Raw genomic sequence first — 25,049 nt, forward strand, 5'->3', positions numbered from 1 at the left:
AGAAATTTCAAATAATGAGAAATACTCAATAATGTAATTGACTAAGCCTGAGGCTGGGAAACAAAAGTAAATAAGATAGAATCACTATTCTAGAGCCATTCATAAAGTGGAAGCTCCATTCTTAGTGATTAAATCAGGACTAAATGATCCTCTATTAAAACATACTGTATTGGGGCAGCCCGGGTAGCTCAGCGGTTTAGCGCCTGCCTGCAGCCCAGGGCCTGGTCCTGGAGACCCGAGATTGAGTCCCATGTCGGGCTCCCTGCGTGGAGCCTGCTTCTCCCTCTGCCTGTGTCTCTGCCTCTCTCTCTCTCTCTCTCTCTCTCTTTCTGTGTCTCATGAATAAATAAACAAAATCTTAAAAAAAAAATACTGTATTGGATAGAAGACTAGGGTATATGACAGATAAGGCCAGTTCTACCATTTTCAGGGTCTGAGATACAGCTTGGAGTCCACTGGCATGCCTACAGAACTGGAAGATGAGCTTAGGCCAAGGTAAAATATTCAGTGTGAGTCTAGAGTCTCCAAGGAATACATTATATTTTTGAACTCTTTGTCTATCAGATGGTCATCATGTATGAAGCTAGAGGCAAGTTAACTTTAGAGTTTTACTGGCACCTAGTGGTAAAGATGGATATCGATATAATCAAAAGACCATCTCTAAGTACCATAAACATACTTAATATTTACAAAAATTATAAATGCATATAGTGATAAAAACTTATTCATTCTTTGAACTCTCCTCAAAAAAGATTTAAAATTATTTAAATGTTATCTTCAAGATATTTTTATCCTGAAGCTTCTTTTTTTTTCCTCTTTTGAAGATTTTATTTATTTGTTCATGATAGACAGAGAGAGAGAGAGGCAGAGACACAGGCAGAGAGAGAAGCAGGTTCCACACAAGGAAAGGAGCCTGATGTGGGATTTGATCCCAGGACTTGGGATCATGCCCTGAGCTGAAGGCAGATGCTCAACTGCAGAGCCACCTAGGCATCCCTATCCTGAAGTTTCAAACTCTTTAGTATCTTCATAGATTTTATTTATGAGCAAACTTGTAGTGTTATTACAGTCTCTTCTAATTCACATATTCCAGGTACATTATTTTCATGGTTTATGAAAAACACACAAACATCATCTAAACTATCAATGTATTAAATTTTAATTACAAATTAAAGTTGGTATCACTAGACCACAAAGGTAAATATCCTCCAATTCAAAGAGAGAATTACAGGTACCAATCTAATATCATTAACAGTATTTTTCACTATAGTGACAACTGATTTATAACATATTTGACAGGCCAGGAGGTTGGTTCTGGTTATATTTGGGAACTAATGCTGAGAAACAATATGTGCTAATTGGTCTGTGGGGAAATTAAACCCATTTGGGCCTCTCCAGAATGTCTTTATGCTAAATAAATTGAGATAAATGGCTATGGCTATTGAACTATAGAATATATATATAAACTTTCTGTAACTCACCTATACACAAAATAGAAAAGCAGAATGTGCCAAATTTTTCATAGTAAGTGAAGCATAAGAGTATTAAGCTTACAGATAAAAATAAATATAGCTGTTGTGGTTGATATGCTTTAACAACATGATAAGAAAATGACACTCTTGGGGCACCGAGTGACTCAGTAATTAAGCGTCTGCCTTTGGTTCAGGTCGTGATCCCCGGGGTCCTGGGATGAGTCCTGCATTGGGCTCCCCACAGGGAACCTGCTTCTCCCTCTGCCTGTGTCTCTGCTTCTTTCTGTCTCTCATGAATAAATAAATAAAATCTTAAAAAGAAAAGAAAAGAAAATGACAGTCTTCTGGAAAAGAAGAAGTGGGTATTGTTAACATTTTGATGGTTATGGTACCATTACATTTTGATATGATATGAAAATGCCACTTGTCTCATCCCCATTATAACTTTCAAAGGAATTATAATCTCCAAATACCTTTTCTTTCTGTAGGTCTTCCACCCTCCCATATTTCAAAAATAAAACAGGACTGATAAGGCAGTTCTTTTTCTTAATTACAAAGGCAAGCCTCTCTGTGTGGGGTGAAAACTATATCCTTGCAGGTGAGAAAGCAAGCCCAGGTGTCCATGCTTCCAGGCACCCCCTGAGCTGTTCTGAGTGACTTTCCAGGTTGTGCCAATATCCCTCAGCTCAACAGAAGTCAGAATGGCTTGGAAGTGATGATGGAGAAAATTACTTTGACCTCCCTGACCTATTTTAGTGATATGGGAATTCATCACTACGAGGGATGACAGTCTCTATACATTTATTATATAACATGCATTTTATTACTATTTAGCTTCTGTTAGCCTAGTGTTAGTAGAAGCAATGGAAAGGAATAGAACTTACAGGAACAGTATTAGCAAATGTCAAAGCCAGTTTGAAGTTTCCATTCAATATTTTTTCTCCAGATAATATATAACCTGTTTCTCTACGTTTTCTCACAGGGACAGTGACCTAATCTCTATTTTTTTTTAAAAAAAGATTTATTTATTTGAGAAAGAGAGAGAGAGAGAGAGAGAGAGAACATAAGTGGGAGAGAGGCTGTGGGAGGAAGAGAATCTGAAGCAGATTCCTTGCTGAGTGGGGAGTGGGAAGGACTTGGGGCTTGAGAAGGACTTGGGGCAAGACCCTGAGATTGTGACCTCAGCCAAAACCATGACTCGGATGCTTAACTGACTGTGCCACCCAGGCGCCCCAGACCTAATCTTTTAATCATTTTTATTTCTCTCTAGCATTGAATAGGATGGCAGTTAAGCTTAACCAATTTCAGTGTGGAGTCTACAGATTTTCACGTATTACTAAATTGAATTAATTCATGGAATTATAGACCACAGGTCTGGATGTTTAGTGGAACATCTGCAAAGTGTTTAATGGGTTAGGGTACTGTAGAAGAGGATTAGAATTGTAGAAGATAATCAACCTCTAATCCATTTTGAAAGCATTCTTCAAATTGTAGGTATTTTAAAATCAATAACAATAATGATTCACAGTGACCTCAATTAAAAAAATGTCTTGCTCTTCCTGCCAAAATTAAAATCTTATATATTTCAGGTTGCTCATAAAGACTTTAACAACATGGAATAACCTAGCAATAGTAACAGGTGGGATTCCAATTTTTAAAGTGCTACTAATGCAATAATTTATTTAAAGTTATTCTTTGTACCTCACAAGGGCTCAAGGTTGTTTACAAGAAAGTACAGTAGATTAGAAGGAAGAAGATTTGGGTCAGCTTCCATATCATTACTTAACTAGATTCTTGACTTATAGTAAATCACTTAAAATCCTTGAGCTGCTGTTTCCTTGTGTAGACCCCTACCTCATTTAGCTCATCTGTTAGGCTGGCTTCCTGCAACAGTGCCCAACACACTGCAAGCATGCAGCTAATATTTGCCGGCTGACCTAACAACATTGGTTGGACACAAAAATAAAATATTGTCATGCATACCTCAGATGTGTTGCCAGGAGGTTAAAATAATAAACTGGTATAATATGTGGAAAAATGGTTTGAGAACCATATAAGGCTATATAGACACACAGTGCGTTTCTTTTTACAAATGGAGGAAGATGTTCTTTTTCCATTTTTCAAGTGTGGATACATTTTTGGTACCTCACTTGAAATTAAGATAAATGTGTTAATAACTGCAAGTTATTTCAAATCAGAAAGCTTATAAATCTACACATATGCTGAGAAAAATAAGCCATATATACCTAAAGCTTCAGAGAACTTCAATGATTGCTTAAGATTAATGGGACTTTAGAGATAAAATACCTGTGATTTTCAATAGTGCGGTAAACTCTTCAGACAAGTTCAGATTAAAAAGTCAAAGGTGAACTCCCTATAACAGTCATAATCTATAATAGCTTTACTGTATTTTAAAGAGAGATTTACAGGTACTAACACTTAAGGTCTAAGATACAGTTAGGTGAAAAATGCAAACTAGACATTTATATTTTCATAAAGAGAAACGAACCTGTATTATCTTCCGATGTTCAAATATATGTGTATGAATATCTTGAAAAAGGCTGAGAAGGTACATACCTAATTATAATAATGATAACAGTGAGGATGGGAGTGGAACTGCAGAAGGGCGGGAAGGGACTTTGGCTTTATTGGTATTGTCTGGAATGTGATAATATCAGGAATGTGAAAAAACAGACAAGAGCATATGACCAAGTCACAGAATCTCTGGAGCCTTATTTAAATATTGAAGATGGAAGGTGTTCTTTCATGGAGTAGGTGAAATAGTTTTCCTACAGAGCAGAAAGGCTCAGTGGCTGACTGCAAACCGATACCTAACATTAAATATGATACAAAAAAAAAAAAAAAAAAACCCTAACCCACAAAATTTAAGGGAAAATACATTGGTTAATTATATTCGTGGTAAGGGACAGCTTGTCATTAGACACGTACAACATAGCTTCTAGATATTCTGCCATTAAATAAATGAATTTTCATTTTTAATTAGTTTTATTATTTCAACATATTTGATTTGCCCAGTCCATTAGACAAAAAAACATGTTGGGTAAATACAACATAATTTCCATAGGCTGAGGGGACCTACACATCGTTACCTGATTGCTGGCACTGCTGCCTGGCCGCTGAGTGGTCGTGGCTCGAGAGTTCCCCTTAGTTATAATAGTTCTCTCCCTGAGATATTCCTTTCTGTTTGTTCATCATCTTCTTCTTCCGTAAGCTTCCTTTCTTGGGATGACACATTCTCCATATACCTTCTGTTGCTTGGTGTTTTTTGCAGGGAGTCTCTGGCCTGAAGTACCCTCTGTGACTGTGATGCACTTTGTTCATGGAATTCATCACCCATCAGGGATTCTCTCATTGCTCTGGGGCCACTGAACCCATCCTCAGACTGCACAAATGGAGGCTGGTCCTCCTTATGCTCATACATAGCCAGTCTCTTCTCGACCACCTCACGAATCAACACTGAAAAATTAGACGTGCAAAATCACTGTGATTGTTCATATTTGACTAGTTATAATGCTGACTTACATATGCATATAAAGCACTCCCTAGGCCTCAGCCCTTCCCTGTATCATTTTTATGCAAAGTCAGCACATTTAACTTCTCTGCCACTTAATGCATTTAGTATGTATTATAGTCAATGCCTGTTTTAACAGAATATTATTTATAAAGTAATAACAAAAGGTATTAATTCTGAGCAAATTATATAAGAATCAAAAGTATTCTTGAGGGTAAAAATTTGTGCCTTTGTTAATATAATTGACAAAGAAATTTTAAAAATGAAACTGTAAAACTTAACATCTTTCTTCTATTTATTCTTCCTGCTGAAAAATTTCAGAAATGGCTTTTTTTAAAGAATTTATTTTAAAAAAAGGATTTTATTTTTTTAAGTAGCTCTACATGCAGTGTGGAGCTTGAACTTACAACCCCAAGATCAAGAGTCCAATGCTCTACTGACTGAGCCAGCCAGGAACTCTAGAAGTGATTTTTCTTCTTTTTCTTTTTGAGAGAGAGGGAGTGAGAATGAGACAGACAGAGAGCAAGCACACTTGTGAGCACAAGTACAGGGGTAGGCAGAGGGAGAGGGAGAGAGAGAGAATATTAAGCAGGCTCTACACCCAGCATGGAGGCCGACATGGGCTCAATCTCATGATCAGAGCCGAAATCAAGAGTCAGATGCTTAACCAAATGAGCCACCCAGGGACCCCCAGAAGTGACTTTTAATTAGAATAAAAGAGCTTACTGTCAAGCACTGTTCTTCCCACCATATTGTATTCCATGGTTTTGTCAACTTCATTCATTAGCCATGGAAGGAATCCTATCTCAATATCTGTAATAAAAAAAGTTAATTTCATTATAATCATTATAATGATTTTTATGGATCATTATAGATAGGAAGAATCTGTGCTTTCTCCCTAAATGTTGAAGATTCCTCAACACTGTTTTCTCTCTCTCTCTTTTTTTTTTTAAGGTTTTATTTATTTATTCACAAGAGACACACAGAGAGAGGCAGAGATGTAGGAAGAGGGGGAAGCAGGCTCCATGCAGGGAACCTGATGCAGGAATTGATTCCGGGACGCCAGGATCATACCCTGAGCCAAAGGCAGATGCTCAACCACTGAGCCACCCAGGCGTCCCAACACTGTTTTCTTAATACAAAATGTCACATAGACTTATATAGCATTACTTTTGCTACATTCTCTAGGTATATTCTGGTTCACTTTCTTTCTATTGCAATAGAAATAGTATTTTCCAAACTATGAGGTTTTCCTTGAAGTCCAGGCCTTTGGCGCCAACTACACAATCTGAGGTGTGTGAAGAAGGTAGGTAGGTAGGTAGGCTGGGGAGTGGGGAGGAAGATGTGGGTCTGGGAGCAGGACTCCAATCCAAATCTGGAATTGAACCAGGCTGATAGAAGAAATGCCCCCCAACTGAAGCCCAGGGCCTAGGATAAGCTGACCAAGTGTCAGGGACAAGGGTCAGAGTATCTGAGAAGGCTAGAAATGAGTCAAAAACTAGGTGCTCCCATTAGTGGTAAGTTTGTTCAAACTGAAATGGAAATCTACTCCATTACAGGAGCGTTTAAAAATTATGGTCCATTATAATATACATTTTAATGTTTCAAAACAGCTTTTTTTTTGGGGGGGGTGGCATCTGTTACTTTTCAGTGGAGTGTCAGTAGAGAGTGTAATAGAATATTATACTCACGACTAGAAATAATTTCTTCTGAGGCATGAATCTCATTTCCAAGCTTCTAAATGATCTGTAGTTGACTTTTTCAGCATTTCATGCGAGAAGAAAACAGCCTCTGTGTCTAACAACAGCCTCTGTGTCTAACAACAGAGGTCTAGCTAGACCCCGGTGGGGTGGCAGGGCAACACAGAAAGAATACTGGATCTGGGCTCAGGGTCTGAGGCCTAATGGCTTCCCTGGCTGTTTGGGAGAAGGCATTTTACTTTTCTGAGTTTCAGTTTCTACTTCTGCAAAATGGGAATTAATCTTCCCTATCTACTCCCAAGGGTTACTGGGAGGATCAAATGCTATCATGCATGGAAAATACTACATAAATGGTAAAGTACAATATAAATGTGAACTAATAATATTTGTGTGTAATCTGACCTCTATGTATGTGTACTGAACTGAATATGTAGTCAGGGAAAATTAACATCCCTAAACTCTGCCCCATAATACTATTAGCCATTTGAAATAGGACCTGTATACAAAAGCAATGTGTATTTAAGTGCTTTTGAACTTGAGGAAGGAGGGTGAGGAACAGCAAGACTTACCCTTCATATGGTGGGACTAGCTGAGGGGGGTTCTGGGCAGGTGCTCTGATAGGGCTGACCGGTATGAGTTCTCTAAAGGCAGAGACCAGGTCTCCTTATTTTTATCTCCACACCTAATACAGTGCCTGAGACAGTGGGAACACCTAATTAAATGAATACATGACTTTCATTGCTGCCCCCAAAGGGTTTTTGAGTGGAAAAGGAAGTCAGCTGAGAAAAAAATTAACAACCACTTACGCACATCTTATACATATCATGTTCCATACGTATTACGACATTTAGCTCCTAAATAATCCTCATTTCAGCCTGAGGAAATTGAAGGTGATATGGCTGGTTGATGATGAAACTGGGACCCAAATTCAAATTTTTGACATCAAGTCTATATTTCTTCCTACTATCCGTCCAATAGTAAAGACAAACTGACATCCAAAATCAAGATCTTTACAGTATGCCTACCTCTCATTAGTAATAGTTCTTACTTAAAACAACTTAATTGACTTTAAACATTTAAGGATAGTTTCCAACTCAGAATAAAAATGGGCATGGGATTACTTGGAAGAATTCAGAGGATGCTTATTGTACACAGGGATCTAACAACACCTCCACGAACCTCGTTCGATGGGATCAAAGAAGTAGCCACCGTCCCTGAGACTGCCAAACACGGACGGGAGGAGGTCCGCCAGGTAACGCTGTGCGAACACCCGAGCCGCAACCTTCTGCGAGGTCTCGTTGTGCTTGTACACCACCTCCCACTGCTGTTGCTTCCGACGCTCCTGCACACAGAAAACACCACCGCATACGGTTACATAGCTGTGAAGTCCTCCCCAAACTCTGAATCTAGTGAGTGGGAGACTCTGGACACATATTTGTATCAAAAAATGGACAGCAAGGAATCTATTAATGGTTCATATTCTTTATCAGGATTTTAATGAATTTCAGCAGCTCCTGGGTATCGAATTCAAAAAAAGAGGTGGAGCTTAGGTAAGATTCATCTTCTGGTCCATTTTTAAGTAAAATAATTTCAAGATGTATATATTTGTATGGGTAATAGCAAAGAATAATAACACTTATGTGTATTTGTAATTAGTATTATCATAAATTATAATTAATATGAAAATTACAGTTGCTCAGACATCTTCAGTTAAAGAACTTGGGTGAGTTGTTTCATTTGTAATGCTTCTTTGAATTCCTTGAGCTCTGAAACTTAAAAACCTCTCTTTTGTTGTTGTTGCTTCTTGTAGACCACAGTGCATCTATAAAGCTAATGAACCATCTTCTCTTCTCCCATGTGGAAGTGGGAGCATTAATATAGTTTCATATGAAGTCTGTTTTCAGAGTTTAAGCAAATATAAATTTAGATGATTTGCATTCATTATTTTCATAGTATATTTCCTAATAGTAAATAAACAAGTTTGCTTTGATAAAGATTTCCCTGATTTTTTCAACAAAGCTAATTTTGCCACTTTTCACATTTGTAAACAAATAGTCTTGCATTTACATTATCTCTACCATAAGCCCTATACCCTATATCCTTTACACAATTAATTATTCATTTTGGAGAAAAATTGAAAATTTCATTAGGTATTGAGTAGAACATCCCAACAACTAACCTATTCTGTGCTCGAGTCTAGTAAGTTAGACTCTGTGGGACATTATTTGAACTCTTTTACATATTTAGGCACTCCTACATAATTTATCCATTCGGTGTCCAATATAGGGCAACAATTATTTCCAGACCCAGAAAGACCTTTAAAAAACCTTTAGAGATTACTGAGCCTCGTATTTCCTAACTGAAGGTTACTGGCATATTTTAAAAACTAGATTCTAAAACTTTTCTTATTAAAAGTTCTAAAAACCTGGAATATAAGATTATATTCTATAATGAAGTTCTGGAGGATCCCTAGGGTATAGAGAGGGGCCTGGCCACTGAGAAAAAGATCCAGAATTCAGAATTCTATCCAGATCCTTTGCTTTCTCATGCCACCTATTCCCAATATACTCCTCCCCTTTTCCCTTACACTGTTTTTTTTTTTTTTTTTTTTCCACCAATTTATGGCAAACCAATAGATTTCCTTCACTAGAAATCTTGGTATTGAAGAATGTCTTTCAGTTGGGACATATGTAATTTATTACATTTAGAAACTTTTGGAAACTCTATTTAGGTTCATTTATGTAAGCTGGTATTTAAAGAATGTGATTCTGTGCATGAAAGATCTGTGATCTACAGAAGAGGAGATAACTGAGCTATAAGCTTGTTTCTAATGTATCTGCAAAGATTAGCTCTATGACATACCACATGTAATTCAGAAAATAATCTGTTAAAAATAGTCAAAGACTAAGAAAGAAAACTCAAATTCTATACTTTTTCTTCTCTGTGTCGTCTCTCTTGCTCTTCAAGTCGCTGAACTTCAGCTAGTTCAACATTGCGTAACTCTTCATATGCATACTGAGTGGCCCTCAGGTTAGCCAACTCTTCTTCTTCCATTACTTCCAGAAGAGACTGCTCAATGGTCTTCCCCACCAGAACTTCTAACATTGGTTTTACTTCCAGATCAAAGTCAAAGAGCTTAAGCACACAAAACAAAGCAAATGTAAAGTTTTAATCATGAACCAAAAGCTCAAAGAAAAAATATCCAGAAAAGCAGTAATGACAGGGTACTATTTATTGAGGAACTTCTGTGTGCTAGACACCATGATGGTGCTTTACTTATAGTTTCCAAAACTCAAAATAGCCCTGCAGGGCACACAGAATAGCAGTCAAAATTATAAAAAGACCTATGTAGTCATCAAAATGAACCTGATACTCAATTTTAAGATCAAACTCTGAAACCCAAAGGAAATATTCTTATATTTCTTATTTTTTTGCCTTTTTTACTGGTTGTTTTTGCTAACAGTTTGAAGAATAAGGAATAAGAATGAATAATGGGAATTTTGGTGATTTCTCTTTAGGATTTGGAGGCAAATATACCCTTCTATGTAGTCTGTGAAGACTTATTTTATTTCCCAATTTCAATAGCAGTTCTTTCAAGTTCCTTCAGATAAGTCTTAAATCTCAATTACATCATTATGCACATAAGCATTGCCTTCTCTTCAGTTTCATAGACTGGCCTATTTATGCATTCTATATTGACATGAAAAATGTAGTTATTTTAGGATTTTTTTTCTAATACAGAGAAATTATCTACATGAAAACTATATAATTTAAAAGCAACTAATAGTGGAATTTCTACCAGAGATACTATTTTTCTTTATTTGATACAAATTTACCTTGTATTGATATATTAATCAATATATCAATAAAAAAAATCAAAGTACAGATATTCTAAAAATATTTCTAATGATTTTTATCTCTGATCAGCAAAGGGGAAATCAGAACATGGTATTTCAGTATAAAACTATTATAGGTATATTTGGAAAGAAATCCAGTAAGTAGAATCTTTCTGATTATGAAATGGTTTGTAAGCTTTTAGCTAAACCTAACTTTACCTATTTATAAAGAAGATAGAAGGAAGTCCAAATAATGTACTATACCTCTCCTTCTAGTATTTGGGTGGCCACATCTTTGCCAGTTTTGGCAGGAATAAAGAGTGGTGTTGGTGGTCTATCCAAAAATGCATCTGTTTGGCATTCCATATCAACTTCTATTATGCGGTCAGCAATTTCTTCAAGGTATATTTCTAAGAGAATACCATATACATTGAGTTTGAAATTCTGGTCTATTTCAGGCATATATGTGCATTGAAACTTTAGCTCCTTCAAAACAAAACTAAATGGATCAGAAAAGGAAGTGCTGAAGTGTGGGATTAAATTCATTCTTAGTACCTGTTGTACTAAGCATTTTTATGTATTTGGAAGACTAGAGTCAGTCGGACTAGGACATTGAAGGAAGGTTGAGAAAGCACTGAGCTTTGTACTTGAACATGGAACTAAAGAAGAATATGAAGCCTAGATGTGTGTAAGATGCAAAGTATAATTGGGGATGGAAAGTTAATAATCCATCTATATAACTGACTCCTAAGATAGTGAATGTATAAAGATTTGAAAATTTCTGGATGTTTAAAAAATTAGGCATCATATCACTGTGCTACTTGATTATATCTAGGCTATAGATTATAAACAGATACATGACGACAAATTTCACCTTAGGAATAATTTATGTGAGGCAAGGGCAGTGTGGTATCATGCAAAGAACATCAGAACTGGAGTCAGATGTTGAACATAGGACCTAGTCAAGTTACATCTTCTTAGAGCCTTAGTTTCTTTATCTGTAAAAGGGATCATAATTATCTGTCACAAGGGTCTTTAATAATAAAGGAGATACCCAGGTAGAGGACTAGAATAGTCTCTGAGATATAGGAAAACTCAATACAAGGTGGCTGTTACTTTATCACTTACTATTCTGATGGTATAAAGAAACAGTAAAATTTAGCTCTTGCAGAATTATGGCTACATTGGCTAATTACAGACAGATGCATTCTAGACATGGCCTCAAGGTAGGGGTGGGTGGGAAAGGCATGGAATGGTTCGCTTCCTTTTGCCCTAACCACCCAGAAATAACTGTTGCAGCCACTCACCATCTTGGCAAAGTGCAAGGTGATTCCTGAATAGTTACATCAGCCTAAGGAAAACACTAAGTGTTATCTGATTATCAAGATTCGGACAACACAGGTAGACCCTGTAGGTCCAGGAAAGCCTCCCTAGCTGAGAACAGCCAGATAAGTAGGAAAGTCTGTGGGGCCTTGGGAGTATGTGCAGTGGAAGAAGAATAAAAAGAAGAAGAAAAGAGGCTCTGGGGAAAGAGGTAGAGGACTCAGATCTGGATGAGTTCATGCCTCTTAAAAGAGAAATAAAATGCCAAAAGAGAACTTGCTCTCTTCTACTCTAGGTCCAGCAGTGATTGATGTTGGTGTATAAAAGAAAAAGTGAGAAATAATCCCAATTTGAGAAAAAAGTATGTGAAAAGGGCTAAGAGAGAATTAATGTGTCCAATCATTTAAATAAATAAGTAAATAAATAACAACAAAAATTTATTTATTTATTTATTTATTTATTTATTTATTTATTTATAAATAATTAGAGAGAGAGAGAGAGAGAGAAGGAGAGAGGCAGAGACACAGGCAGAGGGAGAAGCAGGCTCCATGCAGGGAGCCTGACTTGGGACTCAATCCCAGGTCTCCAGGATCACACCCTGGGCCGAAGGTGGTGCTAAACCGCTGAGCCACCTGGGCTGCCCCATAAAATTCATGGCATAACAGATACATAAGTAATAAAAAAGCCAAATGAAAAATGAACAGACTTAGAAAACTGAGCAAACCCAGGAGCCATGATGCCAGTGGCATGGTCACATTACCTGTTTGCACATCCACATGCTTTCTGCCTTCCACAGGTTCGGGGGTTCGTGGTCTGAGCTGTTCTTGGGCTCGTTTTCTTGCAAGAGCCCTCCTCTTAGCCTGCTGCTGTCTCTGAATCTCTATAGGATCAGGCTGCCCAGGCTGAGTGAGAGAAAAGGCTTCTAAAATTTAGAAAATATTTTCAAAACTTTTGGAGCTGCCATTCCAGAAGTGATTCTTCGATAGCATAAAGGCATCTGTCATAAAATGCTTCCTGATTATCAGTGATTTCATGATTAAAATTCTATTTGAACTTTGTCAGGTAATTATAAATTTATCTGATGAAGCACATACATAACTTGAAAGTATGACTATTAGCTGGAATAAACAGCTGCAGAATCCTAATAAATTGTTTTTTCTCAGTCAAGCATTTTTACCATGAATTCCTTGGATGCCTACTAACCTAGTATACTATGTAATTACTCAGTTACATTACATATTAATGTGTTGTTTAATGAATTGAAAAGCACTAGGATTTTTTAAAAATTTGAATTTCATTTAAACAAAATTCCTGAAAAAATATATTAGCTCACAAAAAATATTGTCAGTCCAAACAAAGACCTGTCCCAGTGCACAAAACAATAGCTGATTAAGGACTAAAAATATAATTATTTATAGTAGTTCTGCAAAGTTTGGATGTCCTTAATGTCATATCATTATTTCATCCTGTGGTCACTCTCTGCAGCTAACCTGTCTTATCTCAAGGTAAATATGAAAAGAGGGGAAATATGAAAGTATTTTGCATGAAAAAAATTTAATATTTAAAATTAGAATTGTAAAAACATTTTGATTGAAATGACAATGTAATAACATTAAATCTTACTTTAATCCCATTTCCCTAATACAATGGCTATTGTCATTTAAATGTATACAGTTTTTCTGAAGTTGTGATATCATACATTTATTTTATTTATTTTTTTGAGAGAGAGAAGCACATGAGTGGAGTGTGGAGGGGTAGAGGGAGAGAGATTCTTAAGCAGACTTCCCACTGAGTGTGGAATCTGTGCTGGATTCTATTTGCTAATATTTTATTGAGGATTTTTGCATCTACATTCATGATAGCTATTGGTCTATAGTTTTTAGTATCTTTGTCTGGTTTGGATATCAGGTTAATACTGATTACCTGAAGTGTTCCTCTTTTGTTTTCTGGAAGGGATTTTGTAAAATTGTGTAAATTGTATAAAATCAATGAGAATTTTTAAAAAATGGTAGAATTTTCCAGTGAAACTATCTGGCCTGGATATTTATTTTAAATTAGAAATCCAATTTCTTTAGTATTATAGGATAATTCAGAATATCTTTTTCATGTTAGGTGAATTTTGGTAGTTTATAGTTTAAAGAATTAGTCCATTTCATTTAGTTTGTTGAATTTATATGTATGTTTGTAGTGTTCCATTATGATCCTTTTATTCTTTTAATAGATGCATAATCCCTGGCATTTGCTTATTTATTTCTTCTCTTTTACTTTCTTTGTTAGTCTTGGTAGAGGTTTATCAATTTTATTGATCTTTTCAAAGATAAAAAAAATGGCCTTTAAACTTTCATGGTGGCAGGATTTATGGTTATATCCCTTGACAGTCATTCTAGTATTTGCTATTTGTGTCTTCTTTCTCTCTCTCTTTTTTTTTTTTGATAGTCTTGCTAGAGGTTTATCAATTTTATTTATTTATTCTGAGAACCAGCTTTTGGTTTCATTGATTTTCTCTATTGTTTTTGTATACATCTTTAAAAAATATTTATTTGAGAGAGAGTGTGCATGTGTGGGGTGGGAGGGGGCAAGGGGAGAGAATCTTCAACCAGACTCCCCACTAAGTGTGCAGGCTGAAGCAAGGCTCAAGTCTCAGGACCCATGAGATCATGACCTGAGCCAAAACTAAGAGTCTGACACTTAACCAACTGAGCCATTCAGGTGCCCCTATTTTTTTATTTTTATTTTTATTTTTTGAGAGAGGTAGGGAGAGAAAGAGAGCAAGTGGGGATAGGGAGGAGGAGCAGTGGGAGGAGGGGGAGAGAATCTTAATCATGGAGCCAGTTGCTAGGCTTGATCTCATAACCCTGAGATCATGATGTGAGCTGAAATCAAGAATCCAACACTGAGCTGATTGAGACACCCAGGTGCCCCTCTTTTTGTTTTCAATGTAAGTGATTTCTGCTTTTATCTTTATTATTTTCTTCCTTCTGCTTGCTTTGGGTTTATTTTTCTCATCTTTTCCCTGTTCATTGAGGTAGGAGCTTAGATGATTGATTTGAGGTCTTTTATTCCATCTCAGCACTGTTTTGGCATGAAACACAAATTTTGATTCGTTGTATCTTCATTCAGTCCTAGGTAGTCTTTCAAAATTCCCTTTAATACTTCCTCTCTGGATTATTTGGAAGCATGCTGCTTAATATTCAAGTGTTTGAAGATTTTCCAGTTATCATCTATTATTGATTTCTATTTGAAATTTTGAGAGACATTATTCCATTATGGTCAGAGAGCCATACTCTGTATAATTTCAAATATCTTAAATATATTGAGATGTTTTGTAACCCAGGATTTTTTTCTCTTGGTCAATACTCCATAGGTGCTTCAAAACCGTATGTATTCTGGGGTGCCTGGGGTGGTGCAGTCAGTTAAGCATCTGACTTTGGTTTTGGCTCAGGTTGTGATCTCAGAGTCATGAAATGAAACCCTACACTGGGCTCTGCACTCAGTGGGGAGTCTGCTTGAGGTTGTCTCTCCCTCTGTACCCCCACCCCTACTCACGCTCTCTAAAATAAATAAATAAATCTCTCTTTTTAAAAGATTTATGTATTCTGTTGTCAGGTGAAGTGTTGTATAGATATTAATTACAACCTATTGGTTGATGGTATTGTGTAGTTCTTCTATACCCTTGCTGATTTTCTAAGAGAAGGATGTTGAAGTTCCCAACTAAAATTGTGGACTTGTCTATTTCTCCTTTCAGTTTTAGCTTCATGTATTTTGAACTCTGTTGTTTGGTGCATATACACTAAAGACTGCCATATCTTCTTGGTATATTGTGACCTTTTTACCGTTATGTAATGTCCTTCTTTGTCCCTGATAATACTGTTTTCCTTGGGTCTACTTTAACTGTTATTTATATATCTACAACTACTTCTTAAAAGTTTGTATATTTTTTCCCATCCTTTTACTTTTGCCCTGCCTACATCACTGTAATTGAAATGAATTTCTTGTAGACAGAATACAGTTGGGTTATGTTTTTTATCTACTCTGCTTATCTGTCTTCTAACTGGCTTATTTTAGACCATTTACTTTTAAAGCAACTATTGTTATGTTAGGGCTGTCTGCCAATTTACTTTTGCTTTGTTTTTCATTTTTTTTTCTTTCCTTCTGTGAATTAGTTGTAACATTTTTTAGAATTCATTTTTGATTTATCTGTAATACCTTGACTATATCTCTTTGCATAGGTTTAAAAATATAAAAAGGTTTACAGTATACTATGTACCTGGATCACAGTTAACATTTAATATCAACATTTTACCACTTCATGTGAAAGGCAGAAATTTTACTTCCATTTAGATACTCTCATTTTCCTTAAAAATATAATCATCTTAAATATTAATGTATATTAATATACATACATTAAGCACTACATCAGGTGATGATATAATTTTACTTCAACCATCAAACACAATTCCTTCATCTGAGAATGACTTGATTTCCCCTTTATTCATGAACAATATGTTTACTGGATTAGAATTAGGGCTTGATAGTCCTTTTCTTTCAGGACTTGAAAAATACTGTGCCACTTTTTTCTGGCCTCCATTGTTCCATTGAGGAACCCACTGTTATTCAAATGATTGTTCCTCTCCCGGTAATGTGTCGTGTCTTTGGCTGCTTTCAAGATTTTTTTTATCTTAGTTTCATTTTTTTTTAAGATTTTTTATTTCACAGAGAGAATGAGAAAGACAGAGAGAGAGAGAGAGAGAGAGAGAACGCAAAAGCGGGGGGAAGGGGGAGCAGCTGAGGGAGAGGGAGAAGCAGACTCCCTACTGAGCAGGGAGCCCGACTTGGGGCTATATCCCAGGACCCTGGGATCATGATCTGAGCCAATGGCAGACACCAGTTGAGCCATTCAGGTGCCCCTTGATTTTAGTTTTGAAGTTTGATCTTGATGTGTCTTTGTGTGAATTTCTTTAGATTTTTCCTGCTTGGGGTTCAATTGACTTTTCAAATCTGTAGGTTTTTACCTTTTGCCTAATTTATGGAATTTTCGAGCACTATTTCTTCCAATATTTTTTCGGTCCTATGCCTTTTCTCCAGAGACTTAGATAACATGAATGTTAGATATTTTGTTATTGCTCCTTAGCTATGAGGCTTGTGTGTGTGGTCTATTTTCTGTTGTTCCAACTGGGTAATTTCCATTCATTTAAGTTTGAATTCACTGATTGTTCCCTATGTCACTTTTGATGAGTCTGTCCTGTGACTTTTTAATTTTGGTTATTGTATATTTTGGTTCTATATTTTCCATTTGATTCGTTTGTATATCTTCTATTTCTTTGCTAATATTGTTTTTCCATTTTAGAATGTTCATAACTATTCACTTTTGATTGAAACATTTTTTTATGATTACTGCTTTAAAATCCTTGTCAGGTAATTCCTACATCTGAGTCATCTTGGTGTGGTCATCTCTTGATTGATTTTTCTCATTGAAATTGTGACTGCCTTGATTCTTGGAATGATGAGTGATTTTTTTTGTTGTATCCTGGAAATTTGGGGTATTATGATGTGAAACTCTGGATCTTATTTAATCTTTTTAGCAGGAGTCACCCCTTTTTGTTTTAGCATGCAGGTATGGGTGGAAATGGAAGTTCAGCATCCTGCTAGGCCCCATGTGAAAGCAGAGGATCAACTGGTAACACCTTATTGGTGCCTAGTGGGGATAGTATTTCAGCTCCTTGCTGTGATCTACTGATACCAGTGTTGGGTATAGAAGAGTGGAACTCTGGCTAGCACTGCCTTATCCCACCTGTTTCTCTTTGTTGCTGCTAGATACAATAAAAAATTCAGCTCCCTCCTGACTCTGCTGCCATCACCCTAGGAAAACTCAGTGAGTGACTCAATGTTGTTGCTGCCACTTGAGAATAGAAGTCCAGTTCCCCGGCTCAGTCTTGCTGACTCCACTGGGAGGGGCAGGATAGTTTTTCCACTGGGGTTTGGATGAGGAGGGGTCATTAAAAAGTTTCTGTTCTGCTAGGTTACCCTTTTGCAGTCTTTTTTTTTTTTTTTTAAGGATTTTATTTATGGATTTGAGAGAGATAGAGATAGTGAGAGAGAGCATGAGCAGGAGGACAGGGAGAAACAGACTCCCCACTGAACAGGGAGCTCTATGTAGGGCTCGATCTCAGGACCTTGGGATTATGACCTGAGCTGAAGGCAGATGCTCAACCTTCTGAGCCACCCACCCAGGCATCCCTGCAGTCTTTTGGATAGAGAGAGCAGGCTTGTGCCTGTTGGTTATTCTGGGTTGCAGGCTTCTCCAGTGCTCTGAATGGGATATGTGGGAGATAAAAAGAAGACTTAGGGAACTCATCACTATGTCACTTAAATCCTGAGGTCCCTAGGCAGTCCACATCCTTTTTTACACCTCCAGAATCTTCCAGTCTTTGCTTGGGCTATTGGCAAATTCCTGCTTGTCTGGAACTGGAAGTCTCAGCAAAGAGTTTTTAGGTAAGTTGTTGAATAATTGACTAGAGAACTAAAAAGAAAAAAAAATCAAATCGTTACAATATTAATTTAAAAAAACAAAATATGGTGATTTTCATTTTTCCTTTAGTTTTAGGTGTGCCAGAACTCACTGCTACTGCCAGAAGATGATGCTTAAAAATATATTTCTATTGCATGTTTCAGCTGTTGTTTTCAAATGTTGGTCCCTGAACTGGCTGTACCAGAGCTGCCTGGAGAAGTTTCTAATGATGAACATTCCTGTATCCAACCCTTGAAGGTTCTAATGCAGTAGTTCCAGGTTTGGGCTGAAACATACATATTTTCAGTGAGTTTTCTAGATAGCTTTGATGTACATGTTTCAGAATATCTAATATTCCATATATCACTGTGTGGTGTTAGGCATGAATATATCATACAGTATTTATAGATGAACTGAACTATATTTCTATTTCTGTGCCAAGAATTCATCACTCTTAATGTCATGTCACATCTTAATCATCTCTGTTTCCCAGGTTCTCAACACAGGACCTAAAACTCAATAAATATGTTTAGTGGATTAAATAATTTTTGATTAAACAATGAAAATAGTATTATAGTATGAAATAATTTAAAGAATCCTAAATATGTTATACCAGTGCTACTTAGAGTATTGTCTGTGAACTGTTTGAACTGGTCTGTAAAAATCTGATTATAGAAATTGAGAGTAAAAGTTTACAAACATTTAGAGCAGTTTTACAAAGCTCTGTTAATCTAATAAAATATTGGGGCTTCTGTATTTTTTAATTATTTTTAAAAATTGTGGTAAAGTCACATAAAATTTATCATCTTAGCCATTTTTAAGTGTAGAATTCAGTGGCATTAAGCACGTTCACAGTGTTGTACAACTATTACCACCATCTATCTCCAGACTCTTCATTTTGCAAAGCTGAACCTCTGTACTCATTAAACACTAATTCTCTATTCCCCCACTGCCCGTGCCCCAGCACCCACCATCATCAGCCTTGTATTTGGCATGTCTTTTTTTTTTAATTTCATTTTTCTAGTAATTTGTCAGTATTTTATTTTGTAACTGTTTTAGTCTGCAGCAAATTGGAAATTTAAACAAACAAACTGGTCCTTTAGCACAAATAGTTTGAAAAACTCTGTGTTAGAATATTCAAATTATACTTACCAATGGTCCTGTCTGTACAGCATAAGTATTGCCTCGGATCACCCTTCTGTCATACATTATGTTTCCATAATGTATAGGTTCTTCAGCTCTGTAAAATAGCAAATTCTAAATAACTATTGTTACAGTGTTGGCTGTGCAGTCAACTCATTTTGAATTGGATTTAGACTAAGACACAAATATTAAGAAAACAGATTTTTGTTTCTGCACCGTCCATGACAAAGGATGATCATTTATGGAATGCTTGTATGCCAGGCCCTCTATGTATTTTATTTATTGCTCACAATGAGCTGCAAGTTGGGAACCATGATTCCCATCTGACAGAAGAAGAAAGAAATTCAGAAAGGAATGTGCCCTAGGTTACCTGGCTAGTAAGTGGCAGAGCTGGATTTAGGGCTGTAAATCTGTTAGACTACTTGATAAATGTGAAAATGAACAGTTGGAAAGGGGCCTGCCTAAAAGTACTGACAGTAATTGTATTCAAGGAATGAAAGGATTCACAGAATCAGGCTTAAAAAGTAAGTCAAATTTCTCATTGCTCTTTAACCTCAAAGATATATTTTAAAAATGATATTTTTACATTTTAATAGAATTTTTATTGTGGGGGATCAGAATATCAATAGTGAAAACCATATAGTTGATGTTTTCATTTGAGGTTCTTTACATGACATCTGTGTATGGCTATAAACCAAATAGTGACCTATACCAATAACAGTACTCTACCAGAAATGACTTTGAGAGGGGTAGTAAGTTACCTTTTTTTTTTTTTTAAGATTTTATTTATTTCTTTGACAGAGAGAGCAAGAGAGCACAAGCAGGGGGAGCAGCAGCAGAGGGAGAGGGAAAAGCAGGCTCCAGCAGGGAGCCCAATGTGGGGGCTGGATTCTGGGACCCTGGGATCATGACCTGAGCTGAAGGCAGAGGTTTAACCAATTGAGGCACCCAGGTGCCCAGTAAGTTTTTTTTTTTTTTTTTATCATATATTAAAACCACTGTTGGATAGCCTGTCTTTGTATTACTTAAAAACCAGGTATGTAACACTGCCCATCTTACTGGACTGCTGGGCAGTGTTCGGCTCAGCTGGCCACTCCTTCACTGAAGCATTCTCTTTCCTAGCTGCCATGATGCCATCATAGTCTTCTGTTTTTTTAGGACTTCTGACTGTTCTTTCTCAGCGTGTTTTTACTGACTCCTCCAGTACCAGAGGATTTCCTCAGGGCCAGGCCGTCTCTTGCCCTTCATTGAACTCATTCATTCTCAAGGCTTTACTCATAATCCATATACCTAAAACTCCCAATTTTATTTTACCTTTAGCTCAGAACTCTTCTTTGAGCTCCAGGAATGTAAATCCAATTGATATACTCAATGACATCTCACTGAGATGTCTAAAAAGCAATCTCAAAATTGAACTAATTATCACTCCAACTTGTTGTTACTTCTTTAGTGCTCCCTATTTCATTAAATGGTACCATTAAACCAGCTGGCTTAATCTAGAAGCCTGGGAGTCATCTATGATCCTTCTCTCTTCCTCACTGCCCGTGTCCAGCAAGTCTTATTGATTCTCCTCCCCAAATCTTTTTCATATCTATCTGTTGTTCATTGCTACCACTATATTTTAACTGGACTAGGAAAAGTAATAGTCTCTTGACTGTCTGAAACAACATTTTTCTCTTAATCTGCTCTATACATTGTACTCAGTGATTTTTTAAAATAGAAAAAAATCTAAAGGATGCTTACTTGATTAAAACCTCCTAGTGCTATTTTTTTTAAAGATTTTATTTATTCATGAGAGACACAAAGAGAGGCAGAGACACAGGCAGAGGGAGAAGCAGGCTCCCTGTAGAGAGCCCAACGTGGGACTCGATCCCAGGATCCCAGGATCAGGATCTGAGCCAAACGCAGATGCTCAAATGCTGAGCCACCCTGGTGCCCCTTCCTAGTGCTAATTAACATAATAAGGAGGAAAAAATTTGGTTTTGATTTCACAGTATCAAAAGCCAAAAAGAAAAAAAATCCGTAACACATATTGCTGATGAGGATGGAGGAAAAAAAAGTTCCATCTGTGCATGTTAAAAATATACCTAACAATCCCATCCCGGGAAGCTACTTCATAGAAATAAAAAAGTGAGCACATAAAGTTGTTTATTGAAACCTTCCTCTTTGTGGTTAAGCACTTGAAGCAAACTGAATTTCTATCAATAGTGGAAAAATCTAATAATGCATAGTACATTCATACCAGGGGATATCATGCTATTAAAAATAATTGGAGTTCTACAAAGAATTAAGTGAGAAAAGGAAGATGTTGTGAATTGTGTATAGTATGTTAGCATTGCTATGAAGTAGACAAAAATCTCTGTGTGTACCTGTATGTATAGATTTGTACATAAACATGTGAGTGTGGAGAAAAGTCCAGAGACATTCATTCAAGGGCATTAACATGGTTTACCTTGGGGGCAGGAGGGAAAAAGCAAATTTACAAGGGAAGGGGTTGAGTATTAAGAATGTACCCAAGCATGAGCCACAGGAGTCTAAGTATATAGATTTAAATATATATGTGTATGTATATGTAAAAAAATTAGAAAAAAAGAATTAGAGGTTATAAAAAAGGGGGCAAACCTAATTGCAGATTAAAATGTGTAGTATGATTCAATTTTGGAAATAAACTTCCTCTATAAATATACATATGCTCAATAATGGAGGTGTAAAAGAATAATAGAAGATTGTTAAGGCAGCTGGGAATAAAGGTGGGAGGGAGACAATTTGCCTTTTTCATCTTTTTTTTTATTTTTTTGTACTTTTCATTTGCTCTGGCAGGCATATATTACTTTTATAAACGGAAAATCACCACTACATATAATTTACAGATAATTTTAAACTGAAAAGTCAAATACACACATACTCCTTCCAATGACCTTACAATAGATGGCTTCAATATAAGCAAGGTCCTGCAACTTATCAACCAGCTATGTATATATATAAAAGAAAAAAATCATTCCTAATGAACCACCATTGATATTTTATTTCATTTGTTGGTGTAATTTAATAGTAATGATTTGTAAGCAGCCACTTAAAGCCACCAGAAAGTGTTTCTGGAAGTGGTTTTTAAATTCTTTCTTAAAAATTTAGATTCAATTAGCCAAAGTATAGTACATAATTAGTTTCAGATGCAGAATTCAATAATTTATCAGTTGCATATAGCATCCGTTACCCCCCCACCTCCCCTCCAGCAACCCTCAATTTATTTCCTATAGTTAAGAGTTTCTCATGGTTTGTCTCCCTCTCTGATAATTTCCCATTGAGCCACCAGAAAGTGTTTTTGAAGGTAAGATGTTTAATGGCCTTAAAAGGATTAAAAAGGATATTTAATGCTTTTTTTTTTAATTTTTTTCTTTTTAAATTTATTTATTCATGATAGTCACACGGAGAGAGAGAGAGAGAGGCAGAGAGAGACACAGGCAGAGGGAGAAGCAGGCTCCATGCACCGGGAGCCCGATGTGGGACTTGATCACGGGTCTCCAGGATCGCGCCCTGGGCCAAAGGCAGGCGCCAAACCGCTGCGCCACCCAGGGATCCCGATTTTAATGCCTTTATAATATAAATAATCCCTGTATACATTAAAATTTTCCGTTTTGGTTTTCTTAAAGTGATGGGCATTTATTTTAAAAAATTTGTTATAATGAGATAATTATGAACTTGGACTCAATGTTTGACAGGAGCATCAAGAGTTACTTGGCTGATGTGTTCAATCATTAATTCAACAATTTGCGTTGAGTGCTTCCTATGTGCCAGGCACAATCCCAGGTGGACAAAAGACACGAAGATTCCAGCTTCCATGGAGCCTGCATTCTTGGGAAGTTCTGCTGGTTCCAAAATTTGAGTCTTATAGAAATAACTATAAGCTTTAGAGAGGCCCATAAACATTACTTCGAATAGTGAAATGTGGATATTTGAATATTTGCAAATACATACTCATTAATGTAAAGCTACAATTTGGGGTCCAGCATGGAAGGATAACCTGATTCCTGGCCAAAGACGGGATGTGGAGAGAGCTTTGCTTGGCTCTCTCATCCCGGACATGCCATCGTGTTCTGACACCTTTGTAGCCTGTGTCTTCATTTGCATAATGGGAGTTATTAAACCCACTTCGCAGTCCCGTGGGCGCAGGGAGGAGATGTGCATGGATGCCTCTAGTAAGGAGCTTACAGTTGGACAAGGGACTCAACCGTGGTGAAAGCAGGGGGTTTCTCGTACACGTTAATCGATCACGCCCGCAGCTCACTACCACTGAGCTATCCGCCGGAGGCCACCCGCGCCCCCTTGGCTTCGCGCCTCCACGCCACGGGGCAGTTCTTTAGGGAAGATCTTTTATTTCTGCAGGGTGGTGGGGAGGGCCCGGGCAGCAGCGCAGGCCCGCACCCCGCGGCGCCGCGGTGGGGGCAGGTGCTCACTCACGGCTGCGTCAGGCTGTCCCTGTAGCGGCGGCGCTGGCAGGGCAGGGCCCGGGGCCGGCTGGTGTAGGTGTAGGTGCCCATGGCGGGGGAGGTGCGGCCCGAGAGCCTGGACGCCACGCGGGGGGCCGGGTCGCTCCGCTTCGGCTGGAAACTGGCTTTCAAGCAGGTGGGCGCGACGTGGCGGTGGGAGCCGGAGACGTGTCCGTGGTGCCAAGGGCAAGGATTCCGCGACGCTAGAAGAGGCGGCAAGAAGGACGGCGGGCGGGGCGGGAGGTTGCCGGGACAAGAGGTGGGAGCTAGGCTCGGCTTGCTCCAGGGAGCCCTGAGCCCGCCGAAGGCGCCCACTTCGGTTGCCCGGCAACCCACACTTCCGCCGGTGGGCGGGACCTCGCGGCAGTTCCGGCCGGCGGTTTTCGCGGGAAGGCCCGCCCTCCGGGGCACTTCCGGCTCCTGTTTCCGGCGGCCGGCGTTTCCGCGGCAGGTGTGCGTGCGGGTTAGGGGCTGTTTCGGGAGCGCGTCGGGCCTGGCGGCTTCGGGGACCTCGACGAGCTCCGCGGCGGCCCACGTTCCCGCTGCAGAGTCTGGCTTTGCGGGGCTGGTGTCAGCGCCATTCTCCCGGGCACACGTGCTCCCGTGGTTCAGGGGCGCGCTCCGCCGCGCCGCTCCCCGGGGCTGCTCCCCAGTGTTGGCGCGGACGCGGCAGCCGGGCTCGCCGCTCTGTTACGTGCCAGGGCGGGGCGAGGGCCGCCTGGCGTCTCCCAGCGGAGAGCTGGAGCCGGGCTCGCCGCGCCCCGCGGCCCTCCCCCGCCTACGGCTCTGTGGTGGCGCCCGGGAGGACCTTTGGGCTTGCGGAGCCACAGGGGCCGCCCCGCAGACCTCTGAGTTCGCAAAGGGTTGGGTGTTTTGCAGAGCCCTTCGGGGCTCCTGTACCTTGATCTGTCAGGCCCCCAGACTCTGTAGAGCGAAGCATCATGAGGCTGGTCTGTGCCTAGAATTGCAGGTGCTTTAGTTTTAGTATTAGCGATGTTTAAAAGAAATACAGTTTGTGTCTGCGAAGTGTATGTATCCCCGAATGATC

General features: G+C 38.3%; 2 protein-coding genes across 7 annotated transcripts in view; one reads left to right on the forward strand and one right to left on the reverse strand.

The window, feature by feature from the left end:
- Positions 1-4,459: 4,459 nt before the first annotated feature.
- RSPH3 (radial spoke head 3) lies at positions 4,460-24,691 on the reverse strand (the record flags this gene model as incomplete). Its single annotated transcript, XM_077899584.1, has 8 exons — positions 4,460-4,949; positions 5,731-5,817; positions 7,884-8,046; positions 9,636-9,839; positions 10,805-10,950; positions 12,624-12,765; positions 19,524-19,611; positions 23,973-24,691. Coding segments are annotated over 8 exons (1,857 nt in total), but the record flags the coding sequence as incomplete, so codon positions are not given.
- Positions 24,345-25,049, forward strand: part of LOC144314529 (uncharacterized) — a 59,249-nt gene continuing 58,544 nt past the window's right edge. The window contains exon 1 of one of the 6 annotated variants that reach the window (XM_077898807.1): positions 24,345-24,971. The gene's annotated coding sequence lies outside the window, so the exon portion shown is untranslated. The remainder of the gene's footprint in view (positions 24,972-25,049) is intronic. The other 5 variants (XM_077898803.1, XM_077898791.1, XM_077898780.1 and 2 more) reach the window with 5 other exon arrangements.

This window comes from Canis aureus, chromosome 1 (assembly GCF_053574225.1).
Source record: "Canis aureus isolate CA01 chromosome 1, VMU_Caureus_v.1.0, whole genome shotgun sequence".
Classification (NCBI taxonomy): Eukaryota; Metazoa; Chordata; class Mammalia; order Carnivora; family Canidae; genus Canis; species Canis aureus.